The sequence below is a fragment of the Triturus cristatus genome, chromosome 12 (assembly GCF_964204655.1).
Source record: "Triturus cristatus chromosome 12, aTriCri1.1, whole genome shotgun sequence".
NCBI lineage: Eukaryota > Metazoa > Chordata > Amphibia > Caudata > Salamandridae > Triturus > Triturus cristatus.
Window position 1 is genome coordinate 226,499,686 of NC_140595.1, and position 20,572 is coordinate 226,520,257.

The following is a 20,572-nucleotide window of genomic DNA, read 5'->3' on the forward strand; positions in this document are numbered from 1 at the left end:
TTCTTAAAATCATAAATAAAAAAATTAAATAAAAGACCACTTTGAATTGCTTTTGTCCATCAACAGAGACCACTCATTGGTAATTGCGCAAATACATGTCACTGCGATACCACTGTACTTGTGCATGGCACATGCTGACCCAACTCTTCAATTAGTCTCTTAAGCATATTAATAAGTGGTACATAAATGCAGCGAAATTAATTGGTGTAAATGTCATGACAATGCAGTCTGATTTTTATTTTACAGAACACGAGGTGTACATCATGAATGGAAAGTGGTACATTATAGACCACTGGTGTGCTTTGCACAGGTTGTCACTATGTTTGGCTGACTGATTTTTTTTATTTTTTTTATTTTATTGTTAAATTGATAAGCCTAAACATCTGCTTTCCCTTCTTCGGTAAGGTTTTAAAAATTATACTCCTTAACTTGACACTTTCAGTGTACCGGGGTGATGTTTTTAGTTCATTTAATAGTCCATCTTGCTGCAATTTCTGTTGACCCTGCAGACGACAATGTCCGTGGCAAGAACCGACCCCACCGTATGCCTGTGTTTGATCGTAGCAAACACGCTCATGTTATCGAAAATTTCCACTGCTTTTTGTGCGAAGTAGATGTGTAAGTATGAGAATCCTATCTCTTAAGTTTTGTTGCTTGGTGGTTTTTTGGGGGGCAGATGTAGCAAGCATTTTTGAGTTGGCAAAACGGCAGATTCGTAGAATCTGCCCCTTTGCAAACGCAAAAATTGCTTTTCCGATGCAGAAAACCCAATTTCGCGATTTGGTGACCTGTTACCGAATCGCAAAATAGGTTTGCGATTCTGTATTAGGAAGGGGCGTGTTTAAGGCGTCCTTTCCTAATACCGAATTGCATCAGTATGTATGAATGTTTTATGACCGCAATTGCGATCGCAAAACATTCGCATTTTACCCCCTACTTCACGTAGGTAGTAACCCATTTGCAAATGGGAAGGGGTGCCCAAGGGACCCCTTCCCCTTTTTGAATGTTTGTAAAACTACTTTTAAGAGCAGGCAGTGGTCCCACGGACCCCTGCCTTCTCTTAAAAAATGAAAAGAAATCTTTTCATTTTTCGTTTTGTAAAGCATCTCGTTTCCCTTTAAGGAAAACGGGCTGCTTTACAAGAAAAAAAAAGATTGCTTTATTGAAAAGCAATCGCGGACTTGGTGGTCTGCTGATCTCAGCAGGCCACCATCCCCGTGATTTTTGAGATTCCTAGGGGGTCACAAATTGCGACCTACCTCATTAATATTCATGAGGTAGGTCATTTGCGACCCCTTAGGAATCGCAAAAGGTGTACTATACACCTTCATACATTGCATTTTGCTATTTCTTAAATGCGAATCCTTGTGATTCGCAATTAGGCAATAGCAAAATGCGAGCTACTTACATGTGGCCCTTGGTGTTGAAGCAAATGTAACTCTAGTTTATCCTCTTCAACTGCTACCGACCAGAGGTAATGGGGCGGTGGGGGGACGAGGAAGGGGGGGAATATTTTAAAAAATCTAAATCACTTCCCTCTTTACCGCCGGCTGCCACCTCTTCTTCTCAGTCCTTCTGACAGGAAGGAGACACATTTGGAGAATCCCCAGACCAGTCACAATGCTGGCTTAGCAGCGTTGTGATTGGTCTAAGCACCGTGGTTCGGCACCCAGACAGGCGCTGGCAGTCTGTGCATGTTCTCCACTCAGGCTATAATACAACCTGAGTGGAGAACATGCAGAGTGGGCATGATGCTTTGGTTTGGCCTGGGACAGTCGGCCAAAGCATCATGCACACTTGAGGTGCTGCCACCACTCCTCCCCCTGTGACTCTGGGAGCCCAGCCCCAGCCGCCTGACTTCAGCTGCAAGCTGAATACAAAAAACAAAATGACAAATAACGAACATTATTATCATTTTGTTTTTTATTCAGCTTGCAGCTGAAGCAGTGGGGCGACACTCCTCCGCCTTAGCAGATGAGCAGCACTGACTCTTCCTTGCCATAACTTCACCTTCCCCCTTTACATCCTCAGCCTATTATAGACCCTCTCTCCCTCCCCCTGAGAGGAAAGAAAACACAAGGATGAATTCAATTGAGTGGTACAAAAACATTTTTTTGAAAATGTGTTAAATGTAAGGAGGAGCTTTTTTGGAGTAGGGTGTAGAAATGTTTCTTTTAATCCATTCTGTAGCAGACACTTAACTTCAGCACTTAATTTCTTCAATACTTTGTCCGTTTGTGAGTAGGCAAGACAAAGCAAAAAGTAATAGCACTTTGAGGTGTATTTAGGTAAACGCCAAGAAACCAAATATTGTTTTTACATGCAAAAGTTATGGCTTTACATAAGGGCTACAGCAGTCGAGTAGTAAGGTTGCCTTTTATCCGTGAGATTATAATCTACGTCTTATTGCAAAATAAAACATTAGCATTGATTTCAGTATTAAATTACATTATCTGCACCCTTTTATGTGGATGAAGAAAGTGGCAACACAGACCTAATCTGTGGAGTACCATTGACATGTGCCTTGTCCCTCCTCTTTTTCAGTCTCTGCTTTTGAGGTAGGTACAGACTGAGTCCATGTCTTTTCAAATTTCCTCATTTAGGGCCAGATGTTCAACCTTTCAGTTTAGCGAGTGGTAAATTGCACAGAATTGCGACTCGCAATTTGCGACTCGCTAAACTGAATGTACAGCAGTGTCTCATGCACTGTTTGAGATTCCCAATGGGTCGCAAATTGCATGCCTCATCAATATTCATGAGGCCAGCGCAGTTTGCATCCCCATTGGTAATGGCTAGCACTCACAGCGATGGTCGCCTGCTGGGGTCAGCAGACCATCATGTCTGTGACTGCTTTTTCAATATAATATCTTTTTTTTAAATGCAGCCGGTTTTCCTTAAAGGAAAACGGGATGCAGTTTAAAAAAGAAAAATGAAACATTTCAGTTTAATTTTTTTAAGGGCAGGCAGTGGTCTATTCTTAAAAAAGATGTGTGCACCCATTCTCAAAGGAGAAGGGGTCCAGTGGGGACCCCTTACGTTTGCAAATGATTTACCACCAACTTGAAGTAGGTGGGAAACTGCAAGTGTTTTACGACCGCAAATGTGGTTGCAAAACAATAGTACATTGCAGTCTGACTCGCTATTTGGAAGGGACGCCCTTGGCACGCCCCTTCCTAATAGCGAGTCACAAACTATATTTTGTCAGTCGCTAATAGGTTAGCGACTCGCAAAAAATGGTTTGTACATGGGGCTGACCAATTGTGCAGTCGCAAACGGGTCGAATTCCCGTTTGCGACCTCAAACAACGGTCGTACATCTGCCCCTTAATCTTTCACAATGGTTGTCCATCATTTTCTTCATTGCATATATTGTCCATAGTTTAGACTGCTACATGTTCATTTGGGAAGTTGGGTTGTTTTCCATGATTGGATGATAGTGTGGCGAGCTGCCAGAAGCTTATAAGTAAGCAATTTTCCCTGATGGGTGGTCAATGGATGCTCTCGTCATTTAAAAAAAAAATATATATATATATATATGTATGTGTGTGTGTGTGTGTGTGTGTGTGTGTGTGTGTGTGTGTGTATATATATATATTTATATATTTATAGAGCGCAATACTCATCCCAAGGGATATCACGGCGCTAGGAGGGCTAAGAACCTGTAATGAAGATGATTAGATGCCAGAGACCTCAGCAGGTGGGACCTGAGCGATAGACTGCGAGGCGTCAGAATTGCATCCTAGGAATTAGTTATGTTTTCAGCTTCATTACTAAATATCATATAGTCAGTGAGGTGAAGGTCTAAAGGAAGTTCACTCCGATGAGCAGACGCCAGATAAGAGAAGGCATGACCCCCCACACCCGCTCTGACTTTCTTTATACATTTGGTTTTAGCAAGAGTGTGATAGCAAGACCTCCATTTTTGTGTGGGAACATAAAATTCGACTTTGTCATGCAGGATACTGGGACCAAGTTTGTGTAAGGCTCTATGTGCGTAGCACAGGAGCTTAAACTTGGCGCATGGGCAGCCAGTGAAGCTCCTTCCTGAAGGAGTGTTGCACCACAAACGCCAGTCCCCCAAACTAGCTTACTTAGACATATGGGAAACTGGGTTAGGCATGATAGCTGAAGATTCCTGGCTGATTATTTTGTCTCGAGCAACTAAATCTTTACTTCAATCTGCATTAAACTCCTAACTAGAAGGTTACTTAAAACCATTTGTTTCTTTGCTCTGAACATACGTGTGTGTATGTATGTATATACATACATACACACACATACATTTCTAATACAGTAGCGGTCACCAATGTGTCTGGATTGTTAGGTCTGTTTCTATTGTGTGTGCGTGGGGTTCAAAAGTCTTTGTCCGATAAAGAACAAAGCAGCTGAATGGAATTACACCAAATTTGGGGAAAAGTTAGAACTTTACTCTGAAAGTGTGCTTTTTGTGAGTTGGTATAAATCCTTTCAGACATTTTTGAGAAATCACATTTTAAGATGGGCTTGAGTTGGGCATGGAGGGGTTAGCTAAAGTTAGATATAACTCGTTGTTTGTCCAATGGGAGTCTAGTGCTACCAAAAAAATAGGGCTTTGTGATTGACTGAGGCAGCCTTTTCTCTCATCAGCCGTTTCTGTACTACATTACCATTTACATTACTAAGAAACCTGATTTGCTGGCTACAACTCTGAATATAATGTTGCATCTACCTTTACAAGACTTCTGGACTCTGTCCAATAGTTCTGGATTTTTTCTTCTCCAATTCCTTACGTTTGCAGGCCATGTTGGGGATGGGTGTTGGTCCCAAAAGAACACTGTTTAAGACACACACAAAAAAATAGGGGGCATTGCAGCCGTCTGTATCATAGTAGACTTGGTAATGTGGAACCCCAGAAACAAAAACAATAAAAGTTATGCATAAAATTTAAACAAAATCAAGGATTTGGTCATAGACCAGATCCTGTGTCCAACCACCATTGTGCAGGCCCAGACCGTGCGCTGTGGGGATTGGCCGCCTGCAGTGGGTTGAACACAGGTCAAACCCACGGGGGCCCACTTCTCACGCTGTGTGCAGTGGGGCGGTTTGGTGCCTGTGGGAGGTTGGGCACCGACCTTGGCCAGAGGGAATACCATCTTACCCCCCCCCCCCCTGCTGTGCATGACAAAAGGCTGTGCGTAACCGGTTAGACCCTGTGGCCAACCGCCTGGTTGTGCACCAGATGTTTGGGTTGCCCAAATGATGGGGTGCAGGGCCTGGTTGGAGCCAAGCTCTGCTGCCAACCTCACCGCTGTGCATGACCAAAGGCAGTTCACACCGTGGCCATTGGGCCATAGGTTGCACAAGGGGGTTGGACGTATGCTCAAGTTTAAATATGAGAAACAAAACAGATTCATTGAACAGAACAAAGGTGAAAATAATGTTATAATTGGGCAATACAAAAAGAACAAAAGGTCAGGGCACTAGAAACCTGCACCAGTCAAGCTGGTATTCTATTATAAGTATATGAAGGTGCGGTGCAAAGAGCCAGGGACGTGACCTTCTTGCGTCCCTATTATTTGGTACATCCAAAAATGCAAAAGACAGAAATGGCTCAGCACGCAGCTAAAATCATATGTTGCAGACAATAGTATATGTCAATATCTAAAGACAAGCAAAAACACAGTGTCTCCCAAAAGATTCACAATGAGCTTTAATTTCTTAATGATGAAATTTTCTTTATTCTTTTGTTCAAAAGTTTCTGATTTTAAGAGCACAGCATAGAGTTCATAGCCGACGCGGCACGTTTCGTCCCAACGGGACTTCTTCAAGGCTCAAAAGTAGTGCATACACAAGTCAACGTGAAATTGAGTACTCTATGAACAAATATTCAGAGTTCATAAATCTGTGTATTTATGGCGATCGACAACTATATTTATGTTGTCTAAAACCAGATGAATGCAGGTTCGGTAACCTTGGCCACTGGGAGTAGTGTATCGTCACAGAATCCACGAACAGCGTGTCATAGAGTTGGTCAATACACAGATTTATGAACTCTGAATATTTGTTCATAGAGTACTCAATTTCCCTGCTGTGTCTCAGGAGGTCGCCGGGACTCACAGCTCGTCCCCGAGTCCCCCTCGGTCGTCTGGGCAGGTGGCTGTCTTACCGGAGGTCGAGCTGGCGTCGACGGCTTTCCTCCCCGGCCCTGGCAGTGCCGCAGGTGGATGCCGGGACCCGGGGCGCCTCCCCGAGCCCCTCTCGGTCTTCTGCGCAGGCGGCTGCCTCGTCGGAGGTCGAGCCGGTGCCTTTTTGGGGCCGTTCATTGGCTGCTTCGGCTCCGACCCCGCCCCCTTCTCCGATGAGGCACGTGGTGGTGGAGGTCGACTCTGCACCCCTGGTGGACACTTCGGCGCCGATCGAGGACACACCGGTGCCTGTGGTGGACTTCCCGGCGCCATCCCGAAGTCCGATCGTCAACTCTTCTCTGGATGTCCCTTCCTCTCCGGAGGATTGTCGTCTCCTTGTCTCCTCTTCACGGGAGACTGGATGCCGCATCGTTGCTTTTTCCCCGGCGACTTCCAGGGCGGATTCTACGCCGTCTCCGCGTCCACAGCCCTCGGACATGCTATTCCGCTCCCTGCAGTTGACTGCCCCGCAGGCTTCTCCACCTTCTCCGGAGACCCCTCAGGCCCCTCACTTGTCCATGGGTCTTCCATCCTACAAGGGCTGGCCTTTACTTCCTCCAGCAGGGCACGGGGACGGGCGGCTTAGTTTGCAGCCTTCGCCTACGGAAGAGTTGCTTTGCCCCCAGGACGCCCTACGGAGGCAAGTATCGCCTTTGTCCGGGCCATCTCTACGGCCACCGGCATTTTGCAATTGGGCAACCCGGTCGCTCCACTCCCAACAGACCACTTGTTGGAGGTTCTCCACCAGGGCTCTGGTGGAGGGGAGCCGCTTCTCCCGTTTGAAGCTTCGCTACACAACTCTCTTCTGGGAGCGTCCTCCCATGGGGATCTGGTGCCTCAGCCGCTCCTTCACTGCCACGTCCTGCCCCGCACGATCCAGTCTGCCTTTTTTCCCACCAATCTGCTCAGGGTCCTGTCCTACAGGCTGCTTTTCCTTCCTTGCCTTCGGTGCTGCTCCCTCCGTCACGGGAGGCCCGTTGGCTGGACTCCTGGGGGGCGTAACATTTTCGCCTCCACTAGTGCTGCTCTGCGCGTGCTCAACACACTTTGTGTGTTGGCCAGGGCTACATCTGACCTGTGGGATTCCACGGAGTCCCTTCTGTCTCGCACCTCCCACGAGGGTGCTCGCGCTGATCTGCGGCACCATGTGCGGGATGGTCGGGAGTTAGCTGCATTTATTCTCCGTTCGGCATTGGATGTCTCTGATTCTCTTGCCCACGCTATGGCGAGTTCTGTGGCCCTCCGCCGCCGTGCTTGGTTGCGGGATAGCGTCTTTCCGGAGAATGTTCGGGAGCGTTTTGTTGACCTGCCTTTTGATGGGATTCTGTTATTTCACACCCACGCGGACTCCGCTATAAAATGACTCCTTGCGGGGCTCCGTCCCCCTCCCCCTCCATAAGCTTCGGCTTGCTGGTCCTCAGGTGTCTTATGGGAGGCGTTTATCCCACCTTTCTCTTTGGGGCCTTGTATTTCGGTTGGCCCGTCTGTGTGCTGTTTGTGGCCTGGAATGCCTTCAGGGTCCTTAAGTTGGCCCCTCTGTTCTTTTGGCTGCTGGTTCAGCTCTTCAGCTTTGTGGGAAATTATTTTTGGCTGTTAGTGAAGCTGTATAGGTCCTCAGGTTGGACCCTCTGTGTATTTTTTGGCTGATTGGTAAGCTGCCTGTGGTGTTTTCCACCGATCTTTTCTGTTCTTGACCTCTGCTGCGGGTTTCCCTAAGAGGTGTTTACCTGTTTTGTTTTGGCACAAGTCATACCCTAGGTGGGGTACTTGTTGGCTATTGTATAGCTCTGTCTTAAGCTGAGCGGGTGTGGATACCTTCTCGGGTTCCTCGCGTTTTCCTGGCGTCACTGTATACCGCTTGGTGCGGGCTCTCTTTTTCTTCTGCCTTAGCGCAGCTTGCGCGGCTCCAGGTTCTGTCCCGCTCAGTATCCGATGGTGTTTCTATCCTTCTACAGGGTTTGCCTGTCGTCCATTTTGCCCTTTGTTCCTGCGGGATATCTGCTTCTGTGCGTTTTGCCTTCCCTCTTCAGCCTCTGGATCGCCAGACCGACTTTTGTCATGCCGTTTACTGCGCCGTGTCTTGGTGTTTCCACCTTGTTATCCGCCTTTTCGGCCTGGGCCTCTGCCTTGTGTTCCAGGGTGCTAGGATATTCCTGGTGCTCCCCTGCGTTCTGGTTGCCGGCTTTCAGTCTGTACTACATATGTCTCTTTATCTTCTGGCCGGTCCCACTTCGCTTCGTGGGCCGGGTGGTGCTACTGGGACGGTCCTTCTCTAGGGCTTGTTCTGGGGTTCCCTTGCCTCTGTCTTCGTCTTGCGCTCGGCTTGTTCTGGGCACGGTACTCCACAGTCTTTGCCAGCTGTCTGCTGCGCAAGCCTGGTAGTTCTGGTCCACCTCCGAGGGTCTCGGCGTGTAACCGTGTGCTCCTGTCCCTTGCTTTGCTGGAGCCTTGTGGGTCTGTGTCTTCCTTCTCACGTCTGTGCTTATTGGCTGTGGAGCCATTCCTGCCTTGTTCCCTGCCTCGGGACGGACACCCCTTCAGCTGTCCCTTCGCTGTGTGTGTTCTCCTGGGGCGGGCTCTGCCTCCGTTCCTCCTCTTCTCCTTGGATTTGTGGGTGGTTCTTTTTTTCTTTGGTACTCGCTGGGTGCTGTCTGTCCCTCCGGGTTTTCTGGCGGATGCTCTTTGCTCCTCGGGTAGCTTGTGGAATCCTGGCTTTCCCTTCTCCTTGTTCTTGCTTACTTCTGCTTGGAGGGGGCTGGGCCGTCCTTCCTGTCCCCATGACACATCCCCTGTTGGGGCCCTGTGTTCTTCCAAGCTGGTGAGGTTCTCTCGCACCCCTCCTCCCCTCTAGGTATGGCTAGGGTATCTATTCTACGTTAAGGAATCTGCTGCTAGTAGTCTCTATCAGATGTACAAGTTACTTACCTTCGGTAACAATGTATCTGGTAGAGACGATTCTATCCGCAGATTCCTTCACGGCCCGCCCTTCCTCCCCGTTCTGCGAGGACCCTTCAGCTTGATCTTCTGCACTCGCCTCCCTCCGGGTGGCATTTGTCTTCTGCGGGTGCTCTCTTTCTCTTCCTCCCTGGCGGGATGCTTCGTTCTGTTTATTTGTACCACTCCTTCTTTTCTGGTAATTGGTCGTAGGTTCATATGTACTTTTGCATCCCTGCACCCTGGTGCTTCCAGTGTGGGGCCTACTCCTAATCTTCTCCCTTTTTTCGTTGCTTGGGGTTTCTGACTCCTCTGCACTCCTCTGGGTTGGGGTCTCTTGGCTGTGCCTCAGCCGTTAGCTTTTTACAGGGGATACGACACTCCTTGATGGTGTTGTCTTGGGGTGCTTTGTCGTTCCTCGTCTGTTCCGGACTTGTTGCCCTTCACTGTTCTAGATTGTGGTTGCAGACTTTCTGTCGTCTGCCACGATATTTTTCACAAATTTTTTCTGCCTCCAAGGAGGATTTCGCCGTCGCTTTGCAGGGTTGCTTCTCAGAGCGGTGCTCTGCTCTTTCCTTTCCATGACTTTCAGTAACGCTGTGCTTGGCACTGTCCCTAATGGTGCTGTTCCTCACCATTTGCCTATTCCCTTTTTGTTTCACTGATTTTTTCGCATACTGTTCCCATACTCTCACAGTTTTGTTCGTGGCGGAAAAGTTATCCGAAGAAAACTGACGTCAGCACGCTGGGGTGGGACTTATGTGAACTCGCTGACATCAGGTCCGCGGACGACGTCAGGGCGGGGTCACATGGTACCGCCCCCGGCGCGCAGAGATGCTGTGGCAAAAGATTTTCCGGATCCAGTCTCACGCCTGGGGCTATTTCTACGTTAAGGAATATGCAGCAAGAATCGTCTTTATCAGATACATCAATACCGAAGGTAAGTAACTTGTACATCTCGAAGATGGGCGCCTTGGGCGCCTTACTTCCAGTTTGCACGCGTGCTTATGCAGATGCAGCCATCTTGAAATTATGTAGGCCATAAACTAGAACAGAACAGAAATGTAATGTCAGTAGTTCAGTACTTGCATTTAAAAGGTAAGACTGATAGCTTTTTTTTTTTTTTTTTTTTTAACAAAGGGGTTCGTCCTGGGGAATATCTAATCTGGCCTCAGTTATACCATTCTACCTTTGATATAACCATGAGTGTCTTCATGATATAACTATGGCTGTTTTCCCAGGTACATACAGATCTGCACAGTCTCACATATAGAGGACCTACCCAAAAGAAAAGCCAGTGGGCAGGTGCACTGATTGTAATACCCTTCTTCTCCTTCTGTCATAATCCTTTCATTTACTGGTGAGGGCTAAAAACACTTCTATTCCAGCCAAGGAGACATACGGTTTTAACTCTCTTGCTCTCTCTTTTGCTCACTCTCGCTGTCAAGAACCATCCATCATGAAACTTGAAGTCCGATGGATAGAGGCTGAATGAAGCCGCTTCTAGAGAAAAGGTGTAGACATGCATTGTAAAAGACCCTGATGGGGAATGGGAAAGGGTGGTAGGGGATGGTAACTGGGCTTGCTGTGACTGTGGTCAATTGCCTCTACTGGGGCCTTCACACTATGACTCTACAAAACTGGGCCAAGTACACCCCTTTCAGCATTTGGCTCTCAGTGATAGTGATAGCGATGGCGATCAGGCACACTCTTCTTAGGGTGGTTAATGTGTGGGGGTACGACCGGCTCAGAATAGAAAAATGCACTCAACAGCGAATAACATGAATTTCAAGCCTAGTGATTTTATTTTAGGAAAAAAGTACTGTTTGTTCCTTATGGCTAAAGTTTGTGTTTTGAAAGAAGACATTTCAGTCATGGAATGTCTTGTGACTCCTCCCTTAGTTGGTAATGCACATGGAAACAGACTCCATTGTTAGATTATTTTTCTCCACCTTCGAGTTCTGATGTGCACTGATGGTGCTCCTGGACTCGATGTGTTCTATGTTCTTACTTAGGCCCTTCGCAGTTCAACCTTCCACTCCCACCTTCAAGAGCCTTTTTCAACACTTGCTGTCTTCTTTTTTTCCACGCCGATGCACTTCAGATACCACCGGGCAACACTAGGCCCCCAAATATCGCGGTGCCCATGTCCTTTAATAGCCCAGAACTCTTTGTTCTGACTTTGGAGAATGTCGAGGTGTGGAAGGTGATGGAACTAACACACTGAAATACCACGGAGGAAGAGGATGTAAAGCAGGGGTCTCCAACCTTTTCTGTAATTAGAGCTACTTACATTCAATGAAAATCCTCCTGAGCTACTATAAGTTATTTAATAGTGACCACCCCATCCAAGATGGTCAGCAGGGATCTAGTCGGTGCATTAGGCAGGGTTTCCATCAGTGATGTAAAAAAGGCGTTGACAGTTTGAAATTATATATTACGTGGGTCTTCATCCCAAACAAACATGGCTCCTCAGACCAATCTTGGATCTCAGATCCCTCAACAAATACATCCTCTCAAAACATTTCTGCATGACAACTCTGTAAGATGTTATCCCTTTTCTGCAGCAAGGCAATTTCATGACTGCACTAGACCCCAAATATACCTACTTACGCATACCCATCCACCCTGCTATCTCTGATTTGTGATAAGTGGCCAGAACTACCAGTTCAAGGTGTTGCATTCGGGATTACCACAGCCCTCCAAGGGTCTTCAGAAAACGTCTGGCATCAGCTGACAGCAGTGCCTGCTATTTCCCTGCTTCACAGATGGGGATTTACAATGAATGCTACCAAGGCCCATCTTCAGCCCCTCCGAGGGTCTATTATGAATGCCATCAATAGAATAGAGTAACTAAATCAAAGGTTATCTGCATTCCTGGAGTTACTGTCCCTTTTTCAGTCAAACTGTCAACTTGGCATTGTAAAGGTTTTCTAGGGATTATGGCCTCCTGTATAGCCATAAACCTCCATGACAGAATCAACATTCGCTTGTTACAGGAGTGCTTTGTGACACAGTGGCCACAGGCAGAGGGTCACAGGGAAGAACTAGTGTTTTGTAAGTGCCAGTACCCACCACTCTCTGCAGTAGTGGAATAGCAACAAACTGTTGCAAGGCAGACACTTCACGGACCCCATTCCTCAAATAACTATTACCACAGACAAATACCTGTCTGGCTAGGGGTGCACCTCCACAGCATGACAGTTCAGAGTGTGTGGTCACTTCAGCAACAAGGTCTCCACATCAGTTTTTCTCAAGCTTTTAGCCGTTCATCTTGGTCTCAAAGCTTTCTATCAGAACATCCAATGCAAAATAGTCCTTTAAAAGACTGACAACGTGACCACCATGCCCTATGTACAGAAACAGGGCAGCATGCTTTCTTCACAACTCTCAACAATAGTGTGGCGAATTTGGCACAATACTAAACCATCAAATACAATTTCTACACGAGTACCTTCCATGGGTGGACAACAACTTGGCAGTCCTGTTCTGCACGATGAATCAACAAGTACACAAGTGGGAACTCTACCTACAAGTCTTACTCCTGTACGTCGCTGGTGTTTTCCATAGATATAACTGCTCACCACTCTTCAAAACGCCAAGGCTTTAAATCTAGTTTGCGACACCCACAGTCCATGGCCAGTGCTCCATGGATTAAGTGGTCAGTGATACTTGTGTATTCTTTCCCTCTCCTTCTATATGTAGCAAATATCTTTCATTCTAGTAGCTCCCACTTAGGCCAGACAACCATGGTTCTCAGCACTCCTTGAGAGGTCTGCCACTTCCCACGAGAAGCACTACAACATTCCAGATCTTCCCACCAGTACCCCAAGCAGCTCTCTAGTGATTTTTGCTCCAGAGGTTTTAGAGTTCAGTTGTCTCTAGTTACCACAGAAACGTATGGATATTCCCGGGGAAGCCCGTAGATCTACCATGTGTGCTTGCTACATCATGAAGTGGAAAAGGTTTGTCTACTACTGCAGTACAAAACACCTGGATGCCCTGAAACAGTCTGTCAAGATCACTGTCTGCTACCTGCTCCTCCTTTTAAAAGTCAGGGTTAGTTCGCAAATTTACATGCCTTCACATGACTGCTATTGCTTTGTACATGCAAAATACAAAGCATACTTCATTGATCAGCATTCATGTCGATAACGTTTTTACGAAGGGCCTTTCAAATAATTATTCTGCCCTGCATTCCACCTTCTTCTCTGCTTAATGTGGTGCTCACTAGGCTAATGGCGCATCCTTTTGAACCATTACAGTTTTGCCCCTTGCAATTTCTCTTTGAAAGTGGAACATGTTTTTGCAGCAATTAATTCATTAAAGTGCATCTGAATTGCAAGTCCACAAGGATAGTTGTTCTTGGAGCTAACCATAAATTCTGCCCCAAGATTCTATGCCCTTTTCACATTAACTTAACAATTGAGCTTTGGGTTTTCTTCCTTCAACAACTTAATACTGGAAGGGGCCCTTCATACATTAGATGTTAAATGAACTCTAATGTAATACATTGACAGAATTTATTTATTTATTTATTTATTTTTTTAAACCGTTTATTACAGAATCCAAAAGATGTACAAAGATGGGCCTACAACCTTCAGGCCGGCCGCTAGCAAACTGTACGAGCATATAATACAATCAGTAAACACACGATGCGGCGGAAGAGAGGTCACAGGAGTTGAAAGAAGCGTCGGCAGCCACACCGTCCGGACCCCACATGACGGTTTCATTTTTATATAAGAAACGAGAAACAAATCCACAAGGCAACCAATAGTCAAAGCAGCAGCATGAGCTCCCCTGGGAAGGACCCTACCGATCCACAGGAATAGCGGGGGGGGGGATAGGTCGGGACGGAGACAAAGTGAACTCAATGCCCAGAACCAGGGAGACAAGCAGACTAAGGAGACGGGGCCAGTGACAGATCAGGCGTCAGCGGCGGGGTACAAATTCCGCCACGGTAGGTGTTCCAGGGGCCCCACACTTTCACCCATTTCCCAGGCTTACCTCTCGCAACATACACTACCTTTTCCCGAAACATACACCAATCCATGTTGTCCTTCCACGCCGAGACCGTTGGCAACCTCTGTGAACCCCACAATTGCGCAATATCACGCTTGGCCACCATATATCCCAGAGTCACCCACCACGTCTGCGGCACTGAGTAGTCGGTCGGCTCCCACACATTTAGCAGACATCTCCTCGCCTCGGGAAGCAGCGTCGCATGCGTGACCGCCTGCAACACCGCATGCACACCACGCCAGAATCGCGCCACCTCCGGGCATTCCCACAAAATATGGAGGAAGGTCCCCGGAGAACCACACCCACGCTTACACAACCCGTCCACGGCATAGCCCATACGCATCAGACCCGGCCCCGTAACATAGACCCTATGGAGTATCTTGAGCTGGACGAAGCGAAGGCGAGCCGGTATGGCCACCTCTTTCGGGGAGGCCACCGCAGACACCCAGTCCTCGTCATCCAGCTCCAATCCATCAGCCCCCCACGCCTACATTGACAGAATTAAACCTTTTCCTAAAACTCAAAACTTTTTGTTTTGCTAAACCGAATAAAGGTAAACCATATCTAAAGCCGGCATAGCCAGGTGGCTTGTTAAATGCATCCAAACTTGCTACTACAAAGCCAAAAGAATTCTGCCTACCCTGCCTAAGGCACATTCTACTCATAACATGGTTACAATCAAGGATTTCTCTGGGAAACCTTCCAATAGCTGATATTTGTAAGGCAGCTACATGGTCAACTCCACATACTTTCCCAAATCATTATTGGGTAGCTATTCTAGCACCCCAGCAGGCAAGAGTTGGCCAAACAATTTTGAAAACATTTCAAACACCTGCTTTCCCCACTGACTGACCTGCTTTAAGGGAGTACTACTTTAAAGTCTATGCAGAGCAGTGTATCTATTGCCACACATGCTACAAACAGAAAATATTATGCTCTTTGCGGCCCTTGTGGACCTACGGTCCGCATTTGACCTTGTGCAGAGAGCCAAGTTATGGGAAGCCCTTTTGGAGATGGGTATGCCCAAAGAGTTGGTGTCATTTTTGGTAAACATTCATGACAATACGTATGCCCGTGTTCGATGGGGTAAACCAGGGGAGGTGACTGAAAGATTCAAGGTATCAAAAGGTGTTCGTCAAGGGTGTGTGCTCGCCCCTACCCTGTTTTCATTATTTATTAACAGGGTCATAAGTTATCATTTTAACCACCCGACTGATGCTCCCTCCCTGGCTGGTATGAAGATTCCCCTACTCATGTTCGCAGATGATACCCTCCTGATTTCCAAGACGAGACAGGGCTTGCAGTTAGCCCTGTCTCGTTTTGAGTTATTTTGTCGCGAACATGAGTTGGAAATAAATGTAGGAAAGACAACGTTTATGGTTTTTCGTGGCCCTAGGCGTGTTGGTGCGCGGGTTTGTATGGGTGGTGTTAGTTTGGACCAAATGGCTGTGTTTACCTACTTGGGGGTTACCTTCAGCGAAAATTGTAGCTGGTCAAATCAGTTGGACCTCCTTGTTCTTAAACACGCCCAATTAGGTGGAGCTCTGTTGAAAGAGCATAGCCTTTCTCTAACTAAACCAATAGCTCCCCTGATGAAGATTTATGGCTCTAAGATTCTCCCTGCTATTTTATATGGTGCCGAATTGTGGGGTTTTAGTAATCTGTCCAAACTAACGACTGCCCAGAATAAATTCCTTAGGTCAGCAATAGGGCTTCCCCAATCAACACCGTGTAGTCCACTATTATATGATTTGGGCTTCGAGCCCTTAGAGGACATGGCAAGGTTCAGACCTCTGGCGTTTTGGCGTCGTCTGTGGACCACACCTGAACTGTCTATCTATGCTAAAGCTCTTCTGGAAGTTAAAGGGCTCGAGGGTTCTCATAGGATATCCTGGTTGTCTGGTGTTAAATCCCTGTTGATTGATCTTGGGATGGGTGACCTTTGGGCCAACCCAGACACAGCTGTTTTCCCGACGAAAACTGTACTCGGGGACGCCTATTGGTGTAGGATTATGGCTAGGAGATTTGCCTCCCTTTCGGGTAGCTCCATGACAGCTATGTTTATTGCTCTTCAGGACGAGTCCGCTTATGAAGGATATTGGGGCACTATTATGAAACATTTTGACCGTAAACTGTACCACCAGTTTAGAGTGGGCTCCCTACCACTGCGAGGGCTAACAAAAAGCTGGAGCCCTCTTGGTAGTGACAAGTGCCCCTTTTGTGTGGACAAGATAGAATCTACGGATCACTTTCTTTTTTGTTGTCCAGCATATCTTTCCCCACGACGGGTGTGGCTCCGTCCTGTTTGACGATTGATGAGTACCCATTTTGCACAGGTTGCCAGTAGAATTTTGAAATCCGATACATCCAAACTTGTTGTTATAGGTGTTGCCAAATTCATCAGCTGGGCTTGGATCCTCAGGACTCGGAAGCTTAAATCCTAATTTGCGTCCCACATGTGATTTTGTTGATTTTATTCATTGTTACCATTATGGCCATAGGGTGGGTTACTGCGTGTTTTTGTACTTCCTACTATGTATAGCCTTCATGTTTTAATAATATGAACATTAAATCATTTTTATTTGGTTTTACATTTTATTCTTGTTTTGTTACATTGTATTTTATATGTATTTTTAATATGTATAGTATGTCTTTTATGATGACAATCGAATAAAGACCTTTTTTGACTTGACTTGAAAATATTACTTGCCCCGTAACTTCTTTTTGTAGCATGTAGTGCTGTTGATTCACATACGCTCACCCAGGAACTAGTGTTAGCTGCGGATGTCCTTTATTCCTTAATATTTACTCCTTATACACATTATACACATGGCCACCATACTGGTGACACTCACCACTCCTTACTTGATCTCACCTGCTGTGTGAAGAACACTCCAACAATAAAGTTGTTGTCCATGCATATAACCGACTAAGGGAGGAGTCACAGGACATCCCATGACGCTAACGACTTCTTCTAACACAAAAAATGTGCAAAGTCTGAGCCCAACACTAGTTGGCAGGAGTATGCAGAGCTTGTGAACCTACAACAGTACATGCTATGAATGGATGCTTAAAGGGTAAGGAACATTTTTCATACTCTACAGCTAGGCACAATAGTACCCATCGTAAAAAAAAAGTCTCAGATACTCAAAATACAGTTGTCAGTCCATTATTATTAGAGGTGGCTCTCCACATCCACGCTACTCTCCTCCCCTTCTCTTGACTTTGCTCAGCCAAATAGTCTCCTGCTACCTCCTCTGGGCAGTTCAGGCCATGATAGGCCTTCTGCTTAAAGTCTGACTTGAGTTGTACTGGGCTGCCGTCAGGTCACACGGCAGAGCTGCTCAGCTGGGCGAGCACAGGCTGGCCTGCAAGATCCTGAAGACTGTGGCAGGGGCGCCTGGCTTCTTCTGGTGGGCGTCTTCTAGGCTGGTCTTCCTGGCTCGTGAGCTCTAACTTGGCAAAACTTGTCCTAGGTTGTTCTTCTCCTGGTTCACGGAGATCTTGGTCTGGCCGTTGGATCTGGACAGATTGTTTAGCAGGGTAAGACTGATTTTCATATAGCTGGGTCCAAACTGAGGTGTCATGGTGTGCAAAATAATGATAAACTAGAATGTGGACCCTAGCGATTACCAGTGGCTGAGATTAATTCAATTTAAGTCCATCGCTTTTTAGTATACTTAAGTTAACAGCTTCGAGGCACTTTGGGGGTAAGGCGGTCAAGTTCGATCAAGCGCAAGATATCTGGTATCATGGCAGCCAGGCAGTGCCTTGAGGCAACAGCTTGTTACGTTGGAGCTGCGTAATCCATTCAGCACACTTTGGCATGGTGCCAGGCTAGCCACTTGGGTTGGTTGGCGGGTTACCGAAGAGTGGGTATCACAGATTGTAGGCTTCTTCTGCAGTGGCAAAGGCGGTGCTGCAACAGGGCAGATGGTGCTGCAGTCACACTAACCTGCGACCGTCCTTCCTCTCTTGAAGAAACTCAACCTGGATCCCACCAATTGACCTAATTACAGACCTATTTCTCTTCTCATCTTGACAAATTCTTGAAAAGCATGTCTGTACCCAACTTTCTGCTTTGTTAGAATCTCAGAATTTTCTACATGACTCACAAATAGGGTTTAGAATGGGACACAGTAACGAATCTGCCCTCCTGGAGGTTATAAAACATCTTGGACGGCTCATAGATGAGGGAGAGACAAAAGTGCTGATTTTACTGATCTCAGCGCTGCCTATGATACTGTGTCCCATGACATGCTCACAGAGAGATTGGCTCATCAAGTGATCCAGGAAATGGCACTAACTTGGTTTTCTTCTTTTCTACAGGGCTGCACCTTTCAGGTTTATTCAGTCAGTTTCTCATCAATGGGTCATGCTTTAACTTCTGGGGTTCCTCAGGGATCGGCCTTGAGTCCGGCACTTTTCAATATCTATGTGCACCCTCTGGCCGATGTGATGGAATTCTGTGGTCTTACTCTATTCTCTTATGCAGATGATAGTCCAATCATCTTCTCTTTATCATCCGCTCAGGCCGTCTGCTCTGGGGGATACTCCTATTCCTGGTCTTAAAGTTAAGAACTCTGGCTTCTTGGTAGACTCTAGGCTCTCCATGAAGCTGCAGGTGGCAAAAGTTTCTGGGGCTTGTTTCACAACCTTGAGGTGTTTACGGAAATCTGTTTGGAATCTTCCCGTACCTGCCCAAAAAACCATCCAGGATCTTATTTTATCCCGCCTGGATTATGGTAACATCCTTTACCTGGGGGTTGATAAAGCATCCATGAGATGCCTGCAGGTGGTGCAAAATGCAGCCGATAGGCCTATTTACAGACTTCCAAAATCTACCTTGGCCACTTTCTGCGTCGCAAACCTCATTGGCCAGATGGTGGAAAACATGTCCAAATTAAGGCCTTGTGCTAAGTCTTTCAAACCAGGCGTGGGACCGCTGCTCACCGCATCAGTGGCTTGATAAAATCGTATCAGCCTACTCAATATTTACACTTTAGCAATCTCTCTCTGTGCATTGAGATCAGACAGAGGTCGCTTCCTCACCTTCCTGGGCCCTCAGCTCTGGAAGACTCTGCAGGAACATCTGTGATTCTGCACGTCCTTCTGCAGACAACTAAAAACTTGGCTATTCTGAATCCATCTGAGCTGGGAGATACTCCTCTTTTGCTAAAAGCCCCAGCAGACCCTGTGTGGGTAGCTGTTCGCGATTTACAAGTATTTAATTTACCTAAACTTAACCTCAATCTCTGGCACACAATAGGTGACACAGGGTAATGTTGATTCCCAACTTCAGTCGGGCATCCTGGATGAGCATTTCTGATGGATACTCTACCTGTGTATACCTCACCTTTTTAATACGCCACCATTCCACAGAAACCTTTCTTTACAACAGCTCTACCACGTCAACGCAGACATCGTAATGCCATGGCTCGACACGCAACTCTGCGTGACGTCATTGGAGCCATAAGAAGTTCTCGTCGGCGTTCTGATGTCGGTTCCTTTTTTCCAGCCCCTTCAAAGTGTAACCTTTTTTTTCTTAGGCTCTCTGTTAGGAGTATTTCAATTTTTTTTCTAGGAAATCGCAATGTTGTTGCAGGGAAGAATGTCTTCTCTGAGTAAGTCTGGATTTAAGCCTTGCAGGGAATGTGAGGGTCAGATGTCTTCATGCCAGAAAATTAATACTATGGTGTTGAAGGAGAGTGAGGTGAATCTGTTTATGGCCGAGGCGCGGAAAGAGGACGTTGGAGGTCTTGTCCACGGTCAGAGTCGCTGTGTCCCCATTCTTCAAAGTCATTGAAGCAGAAGAAGAAGCCACATCATGGTTCCCGACGTTGGTCTTCTAGAGATGACTCCTGAGATCCGTGTCCCCCGGTACGAAGTCTCGTGAAGACCCGGATTGAAGTGTCTGATTAAATCACCTGTGGTCGCTCCGCCGTCACCCATGAGTCCAAGGGTCTTGACTCTATCTGGACTCCCTGAGCCAGTACCGCATCCAGTTCTTTTGCTGATATCGCCACAGCCTTTGCCTCCTAGACAGGAGCAGGAGTATCCGGTATTCCCGACTCCAGGTTCTGACCGGTCAAGTTTTCTGAATGCTATGTACAGCATTTTCAGTGGAGCTGTGATTCCATCCAGTGCGCCTGCGGACCTCATCCGTCCACTCTCCTAATCATTGAGTTTTCCGGTGCAGAAACCAGCAAGCTCCACTCTTGCCATTTATGCTGATGGCGCAAGTTAACTAGCCCCCTCCAACGCTGAGAAGGGTGACCTTATTGCCGAGGGAAGAGGTTCGGCAAGAGTCTCCGGCGCCGCTAAATTCGTACTGGCATCCCACCTCTGCACTCCAGTGCCTCTGACATCTTCTGAACAGGTGCTGAGGTCCCCCACGTCGTTGCCTATTGCACCGGTTTTGCCGTCATTGACGCCGGTGCTTAAACATAGTTC

At 46.9% G+C, this 20,572-nt stretch overlaps 1 protein-coding gene across 5 annotated transcripts in view; it reads left to right on the forward strand.

Moving 5' to 3' along the window:
- Window positions 1-20,572, forward strand: part of ZDHHC1 (zDHHC palmitoyltransferase 1) — a 477,328-nt gene that overhangs the window by 101,920 nt on the left and 354,836 nt on the right. For all 5 annotated transcript variants that reach the window (XM_085639635.1, XM_085639633.1, XM_085639636.1 and 2 more), the window contains one exon: window positions 443-618. In XM_085639635.1, the coding sequence (XP_085495761.1) occupies window positions 443-618 (176 nt within the window). The remainder of the gene's footprint in view (window positions 1-442; window positions 619-20,572) is intronic.